General features: G+C 43.3%; 1 protein-coding gene across 11 annotated transcripts in view; it reads left to right on the top strand.

Annotated features, from left to right (window-relative positions):
* Nucleotides 1-22,167, top strand: part of map4k3a (mitogen-activated protein kinase kinase kinase kinase 3a) — a 279,053-nt gene that overhangs the window by 161,351 nt on the left and 95,535 nt on the right. For 3 of the 11 annotated variants that reach the window (XM_078556672.1, XM_078556674.1, XM_078556676.1), the window contains exons 13-15: nucleotides 155-233; nucleotides 11,397-11,464; nucleotides 12,111-12,173. In XM_078556672.1, coding sequence (XP_078412798.1) covers nucleotides 155-233; nucleotides 11,397-11,464; nucleotides 12,111-12,173 — 210 coding nt within the window. The remainder of the gene's footprint in view (nucleotides 1-154; nucleotides 234-11,396; nucleotides 11,465-12,110; nucleotides 12,174-22,167) is intronic. The other 8 variants (XM_078556673.1, XM_078556675.1, XM_078556677.1 and 5 more) reach the window with 3 other exon arrangements.

Consider the following 22,167-nt stretch of genomic DNA (forward strand, 5'->3'; position numbering starts at 1 on the left):
GGAAAACAGACTTCAATAAAAAGATTTACTCTAATAGCTAGACTTTAATCATGGTCTGAGTATGCCTTCTGTGTAATAAATAGAGAAAAAAAGTTATTTTTAATGGAAACAAGTTATAATGTAATAACTTTAATAATTTTCTTTTTCTCCTCAGCCTCCAATATCAGTTCCCCATCGAATTCAGTCTACTAGCAGGAATGTAAGAGAAGAAAGAACACGGTCAGAGATTAACTGTAAGTTCCAAATCCCCCATCTGAACCTTGTAACTGTAAATGAAAATGATACAATAACTGGACACTTGTAGGAAAAAGTTGCAGATTGGCTGTCTAGTTTTTAAAAAAATTAGTTTCAGCCTCTTTGTTTCTTTCTCTCTTTTCCTGCCTGTGTCTCTTTCTTTCCCCACCCCACTCCAACCCCAGAGTTATCAAAAGTTGTTCCTCACATTTTGCTGTATCTCTTGCCCGAAACCTTAAATCTGTGCCCCCTAATACTTGCACTGTCAGCTAATGGGAGCAGTTTTTCTTTGTCCACCCTATCTAACCCTGTCATTATCATGTACACCTCTTTCAAATTTCCCCATCATCTCCTTTCTTGGCTGACCATGTAAAAGGCTGAAGAAGGTTGGACCTAATTTATAGAAATAGCAATGGGATGACGCCTACATCCCGTGAAAGAATTAAAGAAATGTACGCTAAACTGAGGCCAGTAATAATGTGTTTTATACATATTACTCAGAAGCTTGTGTACCACACCCCTTTCTCCTGCCTTTACAAGCCCAGCATCTCCTTCCCAAGCAACACATCCTCTCAATTAGTATCAGCAACACTACAGAACATCCACTTCCTTTAATTTCCCGTGAACAACAGCTTCCGATACCACACACTGTCTAATGCAAATTTCTGTGCCACACTTCAAACAAAAAAAGGCAGTCTCTTGTGATATATGGCAGATTCCTTCTGGAAAACAAAGTACTGGCTGCATGCAAATTTCTGTTCCCTTCCCAGAAACAAAATCATGGATCTGTTCTTTAGCCTGCATAACATTTAACTTCTGAGTGAGTTCAACCAGTAATCACTTAGCAGTCATTAGTAACTTTCCTTGGCAGTGGAATAATGCATCTCACATTGTACTACCTAAATGGCAGATCATTCAACTTCTAGTAAACAATGCCAGACGAGCCCAAAAATATATTACAATGCAAGGCACTATAATGTAAGCATATGTCCTATTGGGGCTAGGAAGATGCAAACAATGACTCAACTGTGTGCAAACTCAAGAACTCCATCAGCAGAACTCTCTACTGCCACCTCATGCAGACTCCAGTGACTGCTGCTTACCATGTACACATATGCTACTAACATGCTGTCCAGTTAAGCATTCCTTGCAATGTCTTGCAACAGACTCCCTAGTACTTATTAGAAGTAATATCATGGTAGGCCCTCTATATATTTTATTTGAGATAACTTTTTATTTGTGTCTACCTGGAAGGTTAAGCTCCCACATTTATGATGTAATGCAATAAAATAGCAAATAATCATTGCATTAAACTCGGTGCTTAAAGTTTTCAAACTTCTGCAGATGCAGCAGAAGTATGGTCCTAATGACTAAGAAAACTTATGACTTTGAAAGATTCCACTGCCTAGCCGCAGGATTTTGCAGCAATTAAGTTACTATAATAATGGTTAGGAATGTTGTACAAAAGCAGCTTTCACAAACTTGATAGCTAAAAGCAGGCTTTATTGAAGCAGAAGCAAAATACTGCAGATGCTGGAAACAGAAAGAAAAGCAGAAATGTATTGTGCCTATATTGCCTGTCTTCTAGCACCTGTACTGTCATACTTTCTATCACATTTAGTTACAAGAACATTTATTATACTTCTGTGTAATACCCTGCTCACCTCTCAATCACAAGATTCCTGGTTCAAGCCCTACTACCAGGTCTGAGCACACAAATCAAGGCTGACAGCACTGGTCAGACAAGACTTTAAAATGAGGCCTCCTCTGCCTGCGCAGGTGGATGTGAAAGGCCCTATGGCACTATTTCACTCAAAATTAGGCATCCATGAGGCGCTGTGGGCCATCAGCAGTAGCAGAATTGCATTTAACCACAATCTGCAACCTCATGACCTGTTATATCTCTCACTCAGCCATTACCATCAAGCCAAGGGGTTAATCCTGGTTCAATGAAGAGTGCAGGAGGGCATGCCAGAAAAGCACCAGGCATAACCTAAAAATGAGGTGCTAACCAGGTGAAGCTATCACACAGGACTGATTGCATGCCAAACAGCGAAAACAGCATGCAATAGATGGAGCCAAGCGATCCTACAACCAGCGGATCAGATCTAAGCTCTGCAGTCTTGCCACATCAAATCAGGAATAGTGGTGTACAGTTAAACAACTCACTGGAGGAGGGGGCTCCACAAATATCCCCATCCTCAATGATGGGGGAACCCAGCATATCAATGCAAAAGACCAGGCTGAAGCAATTGCAACCATCTTCAGCCAGAAGTGTGGAGCGGATGATCCATTTCGGCCTCCTGATGTCTCCAGCATCACAGTGCCAGTCTTAAGCCAATTTGATTGTCTCGACTTGATATCAAGAAATGACTGAAGGCACTGGATACTGCAAAGGGTATGGACCTTGACAACATTCCAACAGTAGTACTGAAGACTTGTGCTCCAGAACCAGCTTGACTCCCTAGCCAAGCTTTTCCAGTACAGCTACAACACTAGCATCTACCCGGCCTGGTGGAAAATTGTCCAGGTATGTCCTGTCCACAAAGAGCAGGACAAACCCAACCCAGCCAATAACTGCACTAGCAGCCTACTGTCGATCATCAGCCAAGTGATGGAAGGGGTTGTGACAGTGCTATCAAGCGGTACTTATTCCGTTATAACCTGCTCACTGACGCTCAGCTTAGGTTCTGGCAGGGCCAGACGACCCCTGACCTCATTACAGCCTTGGCCCAAACATGGACAAATGAGCTGAACTCCAGAGGTGAAGCGAGAGTGACTGTCCTTGACATCAAGACAGCATTTGACCGGCTGTGATGTCAAAGAGCCCTAGCAAAACTGCAGTCAATGGGAATGGTGGGGGGAGGGGTTTAGTGTTGGTTGCGGGGTGGGAATGCAGAAGGAGAACTCTCCACTGGTTGGAGGCATACCTAGCACAAAGGAAGATGGTTGTGGTTGTTAGAGGTCTATCACGTCAGTCCCGGGGCATCACTCTAGGTGTTCCTCAGGCTAGTATCCTCGGCCCAACCATCTTCAGCTACTTCACCTTCCCTCTGTTTTAGGGTGAGAAGTTTGTGGATGACTGCACAATGTTCAGCACCATTTGTGACTCCTCAGCTACTGAAGCAGGCCATGTCCATGTGCAGCAAGATCTGGGCAAAATTCAGGCTTGGGTTGATAAGTGGCAAGTTGCACTCATGCCACACGAGTGTCAGGCAATGACCATCTCTAACAAGAGAGAATCCAACCATCTCCTCATGACATTCAATGGCATTACCATCGCTGAATCACCCTTTGTCATCATCCTGACAGTTACCAGTGACTAGAAACTGAACTGGACCAACCACATAAATACTGGGCTACAAAAGCAGTTCTGCGGCTGGGAATGCTGCGGCTGGGAATGCTGCGGCTGGGAATGCTGCGGCTGGGAATGCTGCGGCTGGGAATGCTGCGGCTGGGAATGCTGCGGCTGGGAATGCTGCGGCTGGGAATGCTCTTCCTGACTCCTCAAAGCTTGTCCACCACCTACAAGATTCAAGTCAGAAGTGTGATGGAATACACTCTGCTTGTCTGGATGAGTGCAGCTCTAACAACATTCAAGAACACAATCAGGACAAAGCAACCTGCTTGATTGTCATCCCATCCACCACCTTAAACATACACCCCCTCCACCACTGACATACAATGGTAGCAGTGTGTACCATCAATAAGTTGCACTGCAGCAACTTGCCAAGGATCCTTTGACAGCACTTTGACCTCTATCACCTCGAAGGCCAGGGGCAGCAGATAACACTACCACCTGCAAGTTCCCCATCCCAAACCACACACCATCCTGACTTGAAACTATATCACTGATGCTTCACTGTCGCTGGGTGTGTTGAACACTACATAAATGCAAGTCTTTCTTTAAAGGGCAGTAATATTTTGCAGCTGATTGTGAAAGTGAATATTAACCATTATAATGTATCTGATTGTTTTTATACATATCTACAAATTTTGTGATTATTTCAATCCCTTGGTTACATAGAAAATGTAGTCCTACCAAATTCCCTTTGTCACCACAATCCAGAAATGCAGCAGGACTAGGACATCTTGACTCAATCTTAAAACAATAAGCAATATTTCAGCCACAAGAATCCTGCTCTCTGCTTCAGTGATTGCCTGGGAACTTTTACACTCCAGGTAATCTTTCAACTCCTTGCTTCACATGTCGATTTACCAACCTTTGCACAAAGGATCATGCTTCTCATCATGTCAGATGTTCTAAACTACCTCTGCAGTCATAGACCCACAATTGAAGGACAGCCCAATGATAACTCAACTATGCATACAAACTCAAGAACTCCCATCAGCAGAACTCAGCCTACCATATACAAACATCCTACTACTTATTGTGACCCTCTATATATTTTATTTGAAGGAACTTTTATTTTTTTTTTATTCTTTCATGGGATGTGGGGCTCACTGGCAAGGCCAGCATTTGTTGCCCATCCTCAAATGCCCTTGAACTGAGTGGCTTGCTAGGCAATTTCAGAGGGCAGAGTCAACCACATTGCTGTGGATCTGGTGTCACATATAGACCAGATGAGGTAAGGACGCAGATTTCCTTCTCTAAAGGGCATTAGTGAACAGGATGGGTTTTTATGACAATCGATGATAGTTTCATGGTCATCATTATTGAGACCAGCTTCAATTCCAGATTTTATTGATTGAATTTAAATTCCATCAGCTACTGTGGTGGGATTTGAACCTATGTCCCCAGATCATTAACCTAGTTATCAGTCCAGTGACTTTACCACTATGGCACCATCTCCCCCCCCCCCCCCCCCCCCCAAATTTATATCCTCCTGGAAGGTTATACTCCCACAGTTATGATGTAATACAATAAAGTAGCAAATAATTTCATTAAACTTGGGGCTTAAGATTTTTAAAGTTCTGTAGAAGTAACAGAAGTATGGGCCTAATGACTAAGGAAACTTATGACTTTGAAAGATTCCACTGCCTAGCCACAGGATTTTGCTGCAATTAAGTTACTATAATAGTTAGGAATATTGTGCAAAAGCAGCGCTCTCAAACTTTGAAAACTAAAAGCAAGCTTTATTGAAGCAAAAACAGAATATTGCAGATGCTGGAAATATGAATAAAAACAGAAAATGCTAGAAATGCTCAACAGCATCAGAGGAGAAAGAAACAGTTAAAGTTTCGGGTTAACGATCTTTCATCAGAACTTGGCAAGGTTAGAAATGTAGTCGGTTTTAAGCAAGTGAAAGGGGAGAGGATGGGAAAAAGAATAAAAAGGAAGGTCTGTGATGGGATGGAAGGCAAGAGAGAGTAAATGACAAAAGGCCAAAGGAAATGGTAATTGGCAAGTAAAGAAACAAAGGATATGTCTAGAAGAGGCATTGAAATCCAAAAACAAAAAAAGAAGAAAAACGAGAGTAAAACTAAAACCACCAAAGAAAAAGGAAACAAAATAGTGCCTGATGTTACAGTTTAAAATTGTTGAAGTCACTGTTGATCACAGAAGGCTGCTAAGTGCCTAATTGAAAGATGAGGTGCTGTTCTTCGAGTTTGCGTTGAGCTTCACTGGAACACTGCAGGAGGCCAAAGACAGAGAGGACCAAGCGAAAGCAAGGTGGAGAATTAAAATGACAGGTGACTGGAAGTTCGGGGTCATGTTTGTGAACTGTTGATTGCTGTTCTGCAAAGCAGTCACATAACCTCTCTTTGGTCTCCCTAATGTAGAATAGACTGCATTGTGAGTAGCAAATGTAGTATACCAAATTGAAAGAAGTGCATATAAATCGCTGTTTCACCTGGGAGGATTGTTTGTGGCTTTAGAGGGTGAGAAGGAGGAGGTAAAAGAGCAGGTGTTGCATCTCCTGCATTTACATGGAAAGGTTCTGTGGGAAGGGAGTGTTGGGGGTGATTGAGGGGAGGACCAGGGTGTTGTGGAGGGAACAGTCCCTTTGGAACGCTGGAAAGGGAGGAGATTGGAAGATGTATTTGGTGGTGATATTGTACGGGAGATGGTGGAAATAGTGGAGGAATATCCATTGAATTTGGAGGCTCTTGGGGTGGAAGGTGAGGCAAGGGAACCCTATCATGGTTCTGGGAGGAAAAGGAAAGGCTGAGAGCAGAAGTTCAGGAAGTGAGGTGGATACAGGCGAGGGCCCTGTCAATCGCGGTGGGGAAATTCTCAGTTGAGGAGAAAGGATGACATATCTGAAGTACTGGTATGGAAGGTTGCATCATCAGAACAGATGCAATGGAGATGGAGAAACCGGGAGAATGGAATGGAGTTGTTGCAGGTAGTGGGGTTTGGGAAAGTAGTGCTACCATCTATGGGCAGAAGGATCTGTTCATATATTGGTCCAGGAACAAGTGAGAAGAACAACTCTCAAATATGGGAACAGTATTCAAATCTTGGATATATTTGGGTCTTAGAGAAGTTGAGATTTGTTGTGTTGTGTCGAAACGTTTAGCTGGAAAGAGGAAGCCAATATTATGAAGACAGTATTAGCAAATGTAGTTGAGTTAGCTGATTGTGTTGCTAAGAACATTGATGGCTGATGAATTCATGGGGGAGCCATCAAAAATTAAGCAGTCAGAAGAAAGAAATAGTTGCTGTTGATTGGATCTGCAAGAGGCATGTACAGTAAGTGTTTTTGAAGTGTTGAGGGAAACTGAATTCTTCAGCGAGCTGCTGAAGGGGTTAATACACCTTTTCAACCATTGCACTGCAAGAAGAGTGGAGGTTGTGCGGAACGAATAATGTGGAGAAAATTGAATGTGCAATGGAATCATTAGCATGAGGTTGGATAAGGCTGGGTGAAGAGTGAAAGAAATCTTGGATACCTAGAAATATACGCAAGATTTGAGCAAAGGGGACAATAACTGTTATAACTAATATTATTTGATGAGGAAAACTTGATTCTCAGAATTTCTTTCTGAATCTCAATTGCTCTTGCCTTGGAGCATGTGCTGCTTTCAACCTCCACTGGATAGCTTGGCTCTCCCGATTTAGTCAGGTTAAGTTTCATAGGAGTGGATATTTCACTGGCATCTTTTGGACTGAAATAACTGGTTATTCTTTTAGAAATAAGTCTGTATGTTGCTGACAGATTCATGACTCGAGCTATTAGAATGTGATATCCTGGGAGTCCTCACTTGTAGTTTATGCAAGATCTGTGATCCAGCACACAGTTTGTGGTTACACCCTTGGTGGAAAATAGAGGTGAAATCATGATGATAAACAACATCTGAAAATGTATTGTTTTTGCCCACAAGTGAAAGCCTACCTAAAATTTGTTAATGCTAAATAACTTCCTGCCCCATCTTTATACTTTTTCCTTAAAAAGACTCTTCCTTTCATTTTGCATCGCCCCACCCCAGAATCAGTGAACTTCATACTCGGGTAGTAGATTCATGTTTTCTTATTTGGTTTTCAACTACCGTGGTCAAAAGACGAAACCTGAGATTTTGGCCTCATATATTTCGAGCTTTGTTTTGTTTATCCACACCTTGTCTGTTGCAAGAAAGGGCTATCAGTTGATTTTTTGTGTGTGTGTGTGTGTGTGTGTAGGTCTAACAAAAGGTATTCCCACATGTTGGCAATTTGTTTTTGATATCAAAACTGAGTTGTTTAGTGAACCCTTGTTCTATTGGTTAGGAACCATGGAGAAAAATTAGAGGCTATTCCTTTTGTATTGTATTGTAGGCTGGTTTTCATAAAATTTAATTTATTGTAAGATAACTACACGGAACAACTTGCTCTGAAGAAGAGTCGTGCGGACTTGAAACGTTAACTGTTTCTCTCTCCATAGATGCTATCAGACCTGCTGAGTTTTTCAAGCATTTTCTATTTTTTTTCATATTTCCAGAATCCGCAGTATTTTGCTCTTATTATATTCCATGCAATATTGTCTTATTTGACAGTACTAAGTTGTACTCCATATAATAGTCAGAATACCCCACCATGTTCTTTAGTGCAATGCAGTTGTAAGTGAAAACTGAAATGAGCAAGAATGTTAAATTATCCACCAGTAATATTGTTCCCTGGATTTAGTTCAACCATCGCATATTCACTGTTTCCTTTGCTGGCCCTCAGTTCCATTTATTATCTTGTACACCTCAGTGTTTGTCATTCTTCTTGTTTCAGTTTGGTTTCTGTAATTGCCCTGGAACAACTAAGGTTTAGTTAGAGGAGCATTTTTGAATGTAGTTAGGGTTGCGAAGACCACCGAACCACGATGGCTACTCCATAGTGTCGGATATTAAAAGGTTGTGTTTGGTGTGTCATCCAAGTGTCGGTGCTAGTTGGGCTGCATTCAGTGTAAAGACCTTTCTTGCACTAAAAGGAAACAGTTACGTTTGTATAGAGCTTTTCATGATCACCCAACATCCCAAAGCACTTTACAGCCTATTAAGTACTTTTGAAGTGTTGTTACTATTGCAATGTTGGAAATGCGGCATCCAGTATGTGCATAGCCAGCTCCCACAAACAGCAACGTGATAATGACCAGATAATCAGTTAGTGATGTTGTTTGAGGGATAAATATTGGTGAGGACACAGGAGATAACGTCTCTTCTCTTCTTTGGAATAATGCCATGAGTTCTATCCCATTCACCTGAGCTGGCAGGTGGGCCTTCGGTTTAATGTCTCATCCAAAAGCCAGTACCTCTGACAGTGCAGCACTTCCTCAGTCCTACATTGCAGTGTCAGCAAATAGATTTTTAAAATTCATTTACAGGATGTGGATGTTGCTGGCTAGGCCAGCATTTATTTCCTATCCCTAATTTCCCTTGAGATGGTGGTGGTGAGCTGCCTTCTTGAACCGCTGCAGTCCACGTGGTGTAGGCACACCCACAGTGTTGGTAGGGAGGAAGTTCCAGGATTTTGACCCAGTGACAGTGAAGGAACAGCGGTATATTTCCAAGTCAGGATGGTGAGTGGCTTGTAGGGAAACTTGTAGTGGTGTTCCCATGTATCTGCTGCTTTGTCCTTCTAGAGGGTAGCGGTTGTGGGTTTGGAAGGGCTGCCTAAGGAGCCTTGGTGAGTTTCTGCAGTGCATCTTGTAGATGCTACACACTGTTGCTATTGTATGCTGGTGGCGGAGGGAGTGAATGTTTGTGGATGGTATGCCAATTAAGCTGGGTACTTTGTCCTGGATAGTGTCAAGCTTGAGTGTTGTTGGAGCTTAACTCAGCCAGGCAAATGGAGAGTATTTCATCACACTCCTGACTTGTGCCTTGTAGATGGTGGACAGGATTTGGGGAGTCAGGAGATGAGTTACTCGCTGCAGAGTTCCTAGCCTGTGATCTGCTCTTGTAGCTGCAGTATTTATATGGCTAGTCCAGTTCAGTTTCTGGTCAATGGTAACCCCCGGGACTTTGATAGTGAGGGGACTCAGCGATTGAATATCAAGAGGTGATCGTTAGAAGAGCCCGCGCGATTCTTCTTCAGAGCAAGTTGCTCCCTGTAGCTACCTTACAATAAATTACATTTTATGGTTAGATTCTCTTGTTGGAAATGGTCATTGCCTGGCACTTGTGTGGTGTGATTGTTACTTGCCACTTGTCAGCCCAAGCCTGGATATTATCCAGGTCTTGCTGCCTTTGGACATGGACTTCTTCAGTATCTGGAGTCGCGAATGGTGCAGAACATTGTGCAATCATCAGCGAATATCCCCACTTCTGACCACATGATGGAAGGAAGGTCATTGATGAAGCAGCTGAAGATGGTTGGGCCTAGGACACTACCCTGAGGAACTCCTGCAGTGATATCTTTGAACTGAGATGATTGGCCTCTAACAACCATAACCATCTTCTTTTGTGCTAGGTATGACTCCAACCAGTGGAGACTTTCCCCCCTGTTTCCTGTTGACTCCAGTTTTGCTAGGGCGCTTTGATGCCACACTCAGTCAAACGTTGCCTTGATGTCAAGGGCAGCCACTCTCACCTCACCTTGGGAGTACAGCTCTTTTGTCCATGTTTGAACCAAGGCTGCAATGAGGTCAGAAGCTGAGTAACCTTGGTGGAACCCAAACTGAGCTTCAGTGAACAGGTTATTGTTTAGCAAGTGTCGCTTGATAGCACTGTTGATGACTCCTTCCATCACTTTTCTGATGATCAAGAGTAGACTGATGAGACGGTAATTGCTGGGTTGGATTTGTCCTGCTTTTTACGGACAGGAGATACCTGGGCAATTTCCCACATCGCCAGGTAAATGCCAGTGTTGTAGCTGTACTGGAGCAGATCGGCTAAGTGCACGGGAAATTCTGGAGTACAAGTCTTCAGCACTGTTGCTGGAATATTGTCAGGGCCATAACCTTTGCAGTATTCAGTGCCTTCAGCCATTTCTTGATATCACGTGGAGTGAATGGAATTGGTTGAAGACCGGCATCTGTGATGCTGGGGGCCTCTGGAGGAAGCCAAGATGGATCATCCACTCGGTGCTTCAGGCTGAAGTTCGTTGTGAATGCTTAGCCTTATCTTTTGCACTGATGTGCTGGGCTCTTCCATCGTTGAGGATGGGGATATTTGCGGAGCCTCCTCCTCCAGTGAGTTGTTTAATTGTCCACCATCATTCATGACCTAATGTGGCAGGACTGCAGAACTTAGATCTGATCCATTGGTTGTGGAATCACTTAGCCCTGTCTATCACTTGCTGCTAATGCTGTTTGGCATGCAAGTAGGTCTGTGTTGTAACTTCACCAGGTTGGCACCTCATTTTTAGGTATGCCTGGTGCCTTCCTGCACTCTTCATTTAACCAAGGTTGATCCATTGGCTTGATGGTAATGGTAGAGCGGGGGATAACCTATTATTCCATTGTTGGACTTTGACAAACGAGAGATTTAATTCATGAATGGGAGAAAATAATATGCCTATAAACTAAACAACATACGAAAGGAAATATTTCACAGATAACTTGTGAAATTGTGAGATTATCAAAATTGAGAAGAGAGAGAGAATATTAGCTTGTTGCAAATGATTTGCAAAGTTTAACCCAGAGATTTTGCTGCAAACGAGGCGTAAGCCCTTTTTTGAAAAAATATGCCCTGTGCTTTGGCTGTAACGCAAGAAGTTTTCACACTTAGAATTGAACTGCGATCGTTGTTTTCAATTATGAATAATGGTTTTAATTTGAATTTATCTGCAGTTGGACAAATAAAATTTGATCCACCCATGAGGAAAGAAACAGAGCCTCACCATGAACTTGTAAGTAAGGTATTCACGTCTGTTTTGGATTTTTTTTAAAGAAGCTAAAGCTAAATAAACATTCTGCAAAATGGCAGGTTACCAGGTTCACAAGCATGCTGTGATTTGAAATGTTGAAATGCAGTACATAACAGATCTTAACTGATGGGAACAATTCCAGTTTTCCTGAAACCTGTTAAGGGTTGATATTCAGCTGCAAGCTCAAAATGGTGATGATGAATAAACTCTTAAGTTGTCTATCCCCATGTGTGTCAAGCAGTACAAATTTACACCAAATTTTGTTCTACAGGTTTATTTTTAAGCTGCTATCGAAATAAAGGAAGTGCATACTGCCTAATGCTGCTTAGTGGGGCATTTCCTGATGTTTACTTACAACTTGAGGTGTAATTTCTACTTGCAAATATGATAGTCATGTTCAAAATATTATTCAGTGTCATTTCCACAAAATTAGGCTTAATGAGGCTTGAATTAGAAATATCTGGCTTCTTCTCCCATAAATGTAAATAATGCAAATGTTTGGTTCTAAATATCAGTGTTGCCTGTGGGAATAGGACAGTAATGTTCAAAACAAACCGAATAAGAAATGCTTTCCCTTTGCTTTGTTTCTTGGGCTTGATATAAGTAACAGGTTTTTTGGTCTTTATCTGCTGAACAGCCCTACTGTGATGATTTTTTGGACATTTCAGAAGAGATATACTACACAGCAAGACCTAATCTGGTATTTTTTTACATTTCTGTCTGTCATTTTCAGGTGTCTTTCTTTCCTGTCAATCATTGCCTTTCAATCTTGACCCTGTCTTTTGTGATTGATTGTTTCATAGGACATGCAAGGCAAAAAAAACCTATTCAATTACTATTATGCAATTCTTAGGCTTCATTTTGCAACCGAGCAATTGCTGGAATCTTTATAAACAGGATAATTGGAATTTTCATTTGGGCACTTCCAAATTCTTGTATTACCGTGCTTATTTATTGTATAAATTTAACACTATCATTGTATTGCATCAGTGATCTCTACTTCGTGGTCTTGTTTTGATATTTTATTTGAGAGGAATAACCAACTCTGTTGTATGAGAAAATTTTGCAAGCAGTAAACAAATAATATTTGTTGAAAGCATCTTTTAATGGCTGGTGATTTCCATTTTTTGTCTTTACAAGATTGAATTATATTTATTAACTAGGAAACAACAAGAACTTGCATTCATATAGTGCCTTTAACATCCTAGGATGTGCCAAGGTGCTTCACAGGACTATTACCAAACAAAATTTGACACTGAGCCCCATAGAAATATTAGGATAGATGGTCAAGACTTGGTAAAAGAGGTGGATTTTAAGGAGCATCTTAAAGGAGGAGAGTGAGGCTAAGAAGTTTAGAGAGAATTCCAGAGTTTTATGGCCTAGGCAGCTGAAGACACGGTTGACAATGGTGGAGTAAATGAAATTATGTAAATGCTAGAGGTCAGAAGGAGAGGAACACCGAGATCTCTGAGGTTTGTAGGGCTGGAGGAGGTTATAGAGATGGATGGGGTGAGGCAATGGAAGAATTTGAAAACTGAAATGAGAATGATAATTTTGAAATTGAGTTGTCGTATGGTAGCCAATGTAGCTTGGTGAGCGCAGGGGTGATGAGTGAATGGAACTTGGTGCAAACAGCACCTAGGATAAATACAGAAGAGCTTTGGATGAGCTCATGTCTATGTGGTGCAGAAAATGAGAGGCCAGGAAATTGTTTTGTTAACCAGGGTATGGATGAGTGTTTGAACAGCAGGTGAACTGAGGCAGTGGGTGGAGCCTGGTGCTGATATGGAGCTGAAAGTAGGCTTCCTTGGTGTTTGAACAGATAGGTGGTCAGAAGCTTTTTTTGGGGTCAAATATGACACCAAGTTCGCAAATGGTATGGTTCAGCCTCAAACAGTTGCCAGGGAGAGGGATGGTGTTTGTGACAGTAAAATAGGGAGCTAATTTTCTTTTCTGGTGGCAGGTATTGACCAAAAGGACATTTGGTAAATTAAACAGTAATTTATGACCTAGTCTTCAAAGCCATATTGTTGAAATTGTTACATTGACATAGAAAGTTGGCATGAGGCAATTATTATCACCATATGGAAATAAATAGAAATCTGATAACTGGCATATCTCAGTCAGCATTAATTCTAGCTAATTCTAATATAATTTTTGTTCATGTACATTTTAACAGTCTCTTTAACAGTCTTCTGATTTCACAAGTATATTTCAGTACTGCTACATAACTGCTGATGAGTGGAGCTGCTAAATAAAACAGCAGCTGGTTATTATATAACATCCACTCTTGTTTAAGATTTCATTGGTAAACATCATGCGCACCAGTGAGTGGAGTCTGCATTGACTCCGTGGTTAAGATCTAGTGTTCAATTCAATACTTCAAATATTCAGAGCTTCTGTCATTTTAAACTGAACCATATTTCAAGTACTAGAGTGCTAAGCACCTAAATGTTGTTTAGCCTATTACTGTTACATTCTGCAACACAGGTTCTTCACAGCAGATAGCAAAACATCTATTTTTTTCCCCCCAATAAAGTCAGAAAATGCTGGAAATACTTGGATCTGGCAGCATCTGTGGCGAGAGAAACAGAACTATGTTTTGGGTTGATGATCTTTCATCAGAATTGGAGAAAATGAGAAATGTAATAGGTTTTAAGTAGGTGAAATGGGACTGGGTGGGAAGAAGGACATGAGGGGAGATCTGTGATGGAGTGGAAGATAGAAGAGATTAAATTATAAAGTTAGTTGTGCAGGGCCAAAGAGAGTGGTAATGGGGCAAGAAAAGAAACAAAGAAACAAAAGATGTGCCTAGAGCAGGACGATTTACAGCTGCCGTCCAAAACCAAAAAACAAGAGAAAAACAAGGGTAAGACTGAAACATGCAAAGGAAAGGAAACAAAATGGGGGCAGCGATTTTAGTCTAAAATTGTTGAACTCTGAGTCTGAAAGGCTGTGAAGTGCCTAATCAAAAGATGAGGTGTTGTTCCTTGAGTTTACATTGAGCTCCGTTGGAACACTGCAGTCTTTATTTTAGATTTCAAGCATCATAGTATTTGGCTCATGTATTTTTTAAAACTTCATCCACGATCAGTTGAGCGGCCACAATGAGCAAAAGCAATGTGAGAGCTTTGCGACTTGGTCTTTAAGCAACTGCAAACTTCCAGTAAAAGCTGCTGATTTTTGCTTTATAAATAAAGGACTAAAGTTAGCATCACAGTATTGCTAACCTGATCAGTGCAATTGAACTCTAGTGATCGTTACACATACACAGTCAGACAGATGCACGTGACTTGTCATTTTGACCAATACATATTGATTATTACAACTGTCTAATCGCAGAGTAGTGATCGGGGAATCCAGATTCCACTATAGTCCATTTGAAAGAGACTGAACTTGATAAATCTTAAATGTCATCACAGCTCAGATTTTGCAAATTGGTGTCTTCACCTTGTACTATATCATGCCTCTGGGGCAATTTTTGTAATTAAATATTGAAAAATGTTTGGACGTTTATGGGTTCATTCTATGCTTTTAGGCAGAGTTAAGATTTTACTGGAATGAGTGACTAGCTTGGTTTTGAGGGCAGTCTTTCTGGTAATTGAGAGTTTGCAACTAGTTTTAGTAGAAATCCTGGGTTTTGTGAGAACATATCAGAAAAAAATTGTAAGTGTTGGCTGGATTCATTATAGATTATACACCATGAATGAAGGAAATTGGGAATGCCACAAATAGCCAGTCTTGTGAAGAGTCAATGGTTTGGATTTGCTGGATTAAATTTCATATGTCTAATTTGGAATCAGTGGTTGGCGATTTTAAAAAAATATATATATTCGTTCATGGGATGTGGGCATCACTGGCTCAGCCTGCATTTATTGCCCATCCCTAATTGCCCTCATTCAGAGGGCATTTAAGAGTCAACCACATTGCTGTCTGGAGTCTCATGTAGGCCATGACCAGGTAAGGACAGCAGATTTCATTCCTTAAAGGACATTAGTGAACCAGATGGGTTTTTACAACAGTCAGCAATGGTTTCATGGTAATCATCAGACTTTTAATTCCAGACTTTTATTCAATTCAAATTAAACCATCTGCCATGGTGGGATTCAAACCAAGGTCCCCAGAACATTACCCTGGGTCTCTGGAATACTAGTCAGTGACAATACCACTATGCCACTGCCTTCCCTATAAAGGCATCTTTTGAGAACATAAGTCTTCTGCTGTGAATTCCTCCTTCTGGTTTGATCAAAGTGGAAGTGGCTGCATTTTAATCAATGTTATTTTTCCCTTAACTGGAGGGTGACCAATGACAAGAAAAAATCTGAGGAAAACATCATTCTACATTCATAAATCTACATTCATTTCAGAAAAATCAAACAACATTTACTTGGTGTGCAAAGGAATAAGTCTAATGTGAAATGTTCATGCACCCTACTACAAAACTATTCTAACACTAAATTAGCATGGTACAAAGCAAAAAAAAAAATAAAGCAATGGCTCCAACAGTGCTAAATGGTATTGAAGAGGTTTGTTACCCCACTACTGTATTCAAGAGAAGCTGTAGGTCATAGTTGGCACATAGAACTTAATACATTTTCTGATGTGACTTCATATTTCAGTAATGCTTTATTTAAAGGGGAAGGCAGCAAACATTGAATGGTAACCTCGTATTTATAGAATTACTCCTACTGTACTTCTCAAATATATTGCTGTTATTCTTGACTATTGCTAGGTTCAGGAAAATGTTTATTTCTTTGGGCTGGCTGGCATTGACAATGAAACAAACACTGAATAATTTCAGAACAGCCCTTTTGTTATAATCTTTTACCATTAGTAAATTTAAATTCTGCCCCCTCAGGCTATCATCTTCCCATTTCCTGTGACCTGCTTTTTATCTTCAATTTTATTTTTTCTACTTAAGTTACTGTTTACTTGGTTTGTTTTTGGGATAAACATATTTAACAATTTGCAATATTTTCCTCATGACTCTTTTAAGAGGGAAACTACTTCAAAAAGGTTGGGTTTTCACTGACTGAAAATACTCAAAAGGGCAGTTTTTTTTCCTAACCAGTTGAACCATTGAGGATGTGTATGGACACATTGTGATATCTTCAGGTCGATCTCTGGTGCATTAAAACCTTAAGGACCACTGACGGATGAATAAACTAACTGGTGGCTCTTGGAAACTCATGTCCAGAGGAGTAAACGTGTCTATTGCAGATCAAGGGTTAGCACTTTAGTGAACCCTCACCACAGTAGTTAGTGATTTGGTGCTGTCAAATATCACCATTAGGAGAGAATAGAATTGGGGTTGAATGTGATGCCTCATGAAGCTGAGCAACATGCTAACACTCGCTGCCTAATCTCATTTGGATAAGGTATAAGAAGGCAACCGAACCCCATGAAACCATATCCCTACAAACAGGTGGATCATTATGGAGGTTGGGAGCAGATAGGAGAGAAATTTTGGGGAAAAGGGAGTGGGGGAAAAAGGCTGAAAGTAACAATATAAAAAAAAATTACATTTCGGTCAAGTTTAGGCACATGTTTTCCAAAACATCATCTTCCTGAAGCTTAAATATGTTAGTTGTTTGAGGCCGTGAAGACCAAAATTCCAAAGGACCCTTGTGTAAGAATGTATGCAGGTGAGAAAGGCTAAGTTAATCAGGTTAAGCATCCGCAGTATTTTGCTTTTATCTTAAGGTTAAATTAATGTTAGCTAGCAACTACCTTCTGACTTCTTTTTGGCTCATTGCAGTCCACTCCAATTATGTTTGTTGATGTCCCCTTAAAAATAAAGTATTGCTTAAGTTACAGGTTTGCTTGTTCACTTCTCAAGTGCTTTGATGTGATCTCTACTAAAGACCTTTGTGATGATTTGGAAATGTGGCTCATAGTTTGGGCAGTTGATGTGTTGTGGCTGAAAATGGCAGGACAATTGGGATAATTTTGCATTTTCCCCCAAGCAGTTTCCCTTTAACTGACTTTTCAGGTTTTAATCAGCAGCACGTTAAATCTAGTGATCTGGATCTTTCAGCCCAGCAAAGAGTGAAGGAAGTTCTCAACTGGTTGCTGTAAGAGTTGATTTTTTAAAAAAAAATATACTTTATTCATAAAATATCTGGAAGAACATTCCAAAACATTTCAAAATCACCATCACCTAAGTACAATCAGATTCAACTTCTACACATGTATCACAAGGTGCATCAATACAATCAATGAATATTACAATAATTTCAATATGGTCAGTGCAGACAATCAGACAATGGGATTGGAGTTATCAACATACATCATGTTGCACTCTGGTGCTTCAGTACAATTAGTATTCACTGCATACATTCATTTTGAGCTGTACAGCCCAAGGGGCTCTCAACAGTTCCCAGCCCCTCGGTGCACTGTGGCAGAAAGGTCTTAGACAGCGACCTTTCTCCATTGCGCCTTTGCGGTGGCTGCCCCAAGCTTTAGTGCGTCCCTCAGCACGTATTCCTGGACTTCGGAATGTGCCAGTCTACAACACTCGGTCAGGGACAATTCTTTGCATTGGAAGACCAACATGTTTCGGGCAGACCAAAGAGCGTCTTTCACCTAGTTGATGATCCTCCAGCTGCAGTTGATGTTTGTCTCGGTGTGTGTCCCTGGGAACAGCCCGTAGAGCACAGAGTCCTGTGTCACAGAACTGCTCGGGGTGAACCTCGACAGAAACCACTGCATCCAGACCTTCTTTGCAAAGGCCCAATCCACAAGGAGGTGAACAACGGTCTCGTCCCCACAGCCACCTCGAGGGCAACGTGCAGAGGGGGTGAGACTCCTGGCGCGTTGGAAGGATCTGATGGGGAGGGTCTTTCTCACCACCAGCCAAGCTATGTCTTGGTGCTTGTTGGAAAGTTCTGGCGATGAGGCATTCTGCCAAATGACTTTGACAGTCTGCTCGGGGAACCATCCCACAGGATCCACCCTCTCCTTTTCCCGCAGGGCCTGTAAGACGTTACGTGCCGACCACTGCCTGATGGACTTGTGGTCAAAGGTGTTTCTCTGCATAAATTTTTCCACGAGGGACAGGTGGTACGGCACGGTCCAACTACTTGGAGCATTCCGCGGCAGCGTGGCCAGACCCATCCTTCGCAACACCGGGGACAGGTAGAACCTCAGCATGTAGTGTCACTTGGTGTTTGCATACCGAGGGTCTACACACAGCTTGATGCAGCCACACACAAAGGTGGCCATCAGTATGAGGGCGATGTTGGGCACGCTTTTATCCCCTTTATCTAAAGGCTTGTACATCGCGTCCCTGCGGACATGATCCATTTTCGACCTCCAGATAAAGCAAAAGATGGCTCGGGTGATTGCCATCGCGCAGGAGTTTGGAATGGGCCAGACCTGTGCCACGTACAGCAACAGCGAGAGTGCCTCACACCTGATGACCAGGTTCTTACCCGCAATGGAGAGGGAACGTCGCTCCCACATGCCCAGTTTCCTTTTCACCATAGAAACTGGAAGGAGCGAGTGTTAAACGCATGTCCCGGTCCCTCCGAACCATATCCCCAGCACCTTCAGACCATCAGCCCTGACGGTGAAGGGGACAAAGGATCGGTCAGCCCAGTTCCCAAAGAACATGGCCACGTTCTTCCCACGATTTACCTTGGCACCCGAGGCCAGTTTGAACTGATCGCAGATGTGGATCAGTCTGCACACCGACAGCGGATCCGAGCAGATGTCGGTGACATCGTCCATGTACAGGGAGGCTTTGACCTGAGTGCCTCCACTGCCTGGGATTGTCACTCCTCTTTTATGTCCGGATCCTTCCTGATGGACCCAGCAAAGGTTTCTATGCAACACACAAACAGGACAGGGGAGAGAGGGCTGCCCTGCCTGACTCCAGATTTAATAGGAAAGCTATCTGATTCCCACCCATTGATTGAGACTGCACTACTGATGTTAGTGTAGAGCAGTTGGATCCAATTGCGAATTCCCTCCCCAAACCCCATTTTGGAGAGCACATCCACCATGTAGGTGTGCGATATTCTGTCAAAGGCCTTCTCCTGATCCAAGCTGATGAGGCAGGTATCCATACCCCTGTCCTGTACATAGGCAATCGTATCCCTGAGCAGCGCGAGGCTGTCAGAGATCTTCCTGCCTGGCACAGTGCAGGTCTGGTCAGGGTGGATCACCAATTCCAGAGCGGACTTGACCCGATTGGTGATGACCTTGGACAGAATCTTATAGTCCACATTCAGCAGTGAAATGGGTCGCCAATTTCTAATTTCCGCCCTTTCCCCCTTCTGCTTGTAGATGAGGGTGATGATGCCTTTCCTCGTGGATTCTGACATGCTACCGGCCAGAAGCATACTCTCGTACACTTCTAGCAGGTCTGGGCCCATCCATTCCCACAGAGCCGAATGCAACTCTGCCGGCAAGCCGTCGCTTCCGGGAGTTTTACTCTTCTCGAAGGACTCAAGGGCCTTAGTCAGTTCGTCAGGAGTTAGCAGTTTGTCCAGGCTCTCCCGTGTACTGTCTTCTAAGACCTCCGTGATAGAGGACAGGAAGGACTGGGAGGCCGTGCTGTCTGTGGGCTTCATGTCATACAATCCGGCATAAAAGGATTTGCTGATCCTCAAAATGTTGGACTGCAATGACTTTACTGAGCCGTCTTCTTCCTTCAGGCTGCTGATCACAGAGCTCTCTCTGAGTACCATTTGGAAGAAGAAACGTGAGCATGTCTCATCCTGCTCCACGGATCGGACTCTGGACCGGAAGATGATCTTGGAGGCCTCCGAGACAAAGAGCAAGGCTTGCTGGCTCTTCACCTCTTGGAGTTCCTCCTTGACATCGACCCCCATTGACTGCAGCCGGAGCAGATTCTGCATGTTTTACTGGAGTCGGGATATTTCCCTCTGTTCCTTTCTAGCTTTCTGGGTGCCTTTGATGATGAAAAACCTCTTGATGTTTCCCTTGATCGCTTCCCACCAGTGTGTCCAGGGACTCAGAGGGGTTTCACAGTTCTCCAACCTTTGTAATCCCTCTTGAGCTCCTCAATGTTCTTTGGGGTCAACAGTTGCACGCTTAGCTTCCATGCCCCCCTGCCCACCCTCTGGTCTTCCTCTAAGTGACAGTCAGCAAGTAGGAGGCAGTGGTCAGAGGAAAAAACCGGCTTGATGTCGGTGAATCTGACTGCGAACGCACGGGACACAAACAGGAAGTCTATCCTGGAACGGATGGACCCGTCTGGCCACGACCAGGTGTATCTATGCTGTGCTCCGTCTGCAGGGTTGCTGAAGATGTCGTGCAGCTTGGCATCCTTTACTGTTTCCATCAGGGATCTGGACGTAGCGTCCAAACTGCTGTTGGCCCTGCTGGATCGTCCAGCCGCATCGATGATGCAGTTGAAGTCACCGCCCAGAATGACCGGCCTGGAGGACGCCAGCAGCAGTGGGAGCTGCTGAAAAACCTCCAGCCGCTCGGCCCCTTGTGACGGGCCATACACGTTAATTAACCGGAGTGGAGCGTTCTTGTTCATTACGTCTGCTATGAGGAGGCGCCCGCCCACCACCTCCTTAACCTTGGAGACGGTGAAGTTGCCTCCCCGCAGCAGAATACCCAGGCCGGAGGAACGAGAGTCGTTTCCTCCTGACCAGATCGATGGCCCATGGGACCACCATCATTACCATTGCCTGTAGGAACTGAGGTGCGGTATCGCACACTCCTGCAGAAACAACAGGGCAGCTTTGACCTTGGTAAGGTAGTCCAAGGTCGCAACACATCGCGTAGTAGATTTAATGCTATGCAGGTTTATGGATACAATCTTTATGCCCATTTTAATGCATTTAGTCTCTTACCAAACCTGTTGCCTCTGAGAGTCCCAGACCTTTGGTCTGCTCCTTCATACCCATAGTGTTCACAAATTGCCTCACTTTGGATGGGCTGAGGAAACTGTCCTGAACCACCCTAATGTTCTGCTCAGGTGGCATCTGGGGGTTCGTGCAGAGAACGGGATTTGAAATGCCCTCTGTTGGAGGAGCTTCTCCAATCCTTTCCCCCACTGGGGCATTGCTGCTCCCGGCTTCCCGGAGCTGGGGTGCGCTGAGCGCCTCACTGCTCCCAGATTCTTGGGGCTGGGGTGCGCTGGCCTCTTTGGGTTGTGGGCAAAGTTGGGGTGTGCTTGTCTCCTCATTGTCTCCAATGTTCTGGAGCTTGGGTGTCTCGTCCTCCAACTCCCTAGAGCTTTGCCGCTTCTTCTGTCGGTGCCGCCCTTGCACTTCATCGCCTGAAGTGCAGTTGCCCTTGTCATCCGTGTCGGATGGGAGACACCTCTTGCCACTTGCCTGGGAAGTGGCTTGGTCCCTTCTTAGCCCCTTCTTCCTTTTGGCTCTCTTCACCGTCTGCCACTCCCCCTGCTGCTTTTCCACTGCTTCCTCCTCCTCCATTGATTCGCTTTCCTGAGGAGTGGGAGGTTCAGGGGGCAGTGCTGTTGATTGGCTGTCTGCTGCCTCAATCTTTTCCTCCACCTTGTCTCTCTCTGTGTCCTCCTTTTGCCCCGTTGTTCTCACTGGGGCCATGGTGGTTGGAGTGTTGCAAGTTCCTTGGTAGTAGTGACACGAAGCATTTCTTCTACTTCCCCCTCGTTGGCTTTGGCTGCCTGTGCATAAGTGAGGCAGCGTTTGGGGCAGTTCCTGTAGAGGTGACCTGCCTTGCCACAC

Source organism: Cetorhinus maximus, chromosome 14 (genome assembly GCF_964194155.1).
Source record: "Cetorhinus maximus chromosome 14, sCetMax3.hap1.1, whole genome shotgun sequence".
Lineage (NCBI taxonomy): Eukaryota > Metazoa > Chordata > Chondrichthyes > Lamniformes > Cetorhinidae > Cetorhinus > Cetorhinus maximus.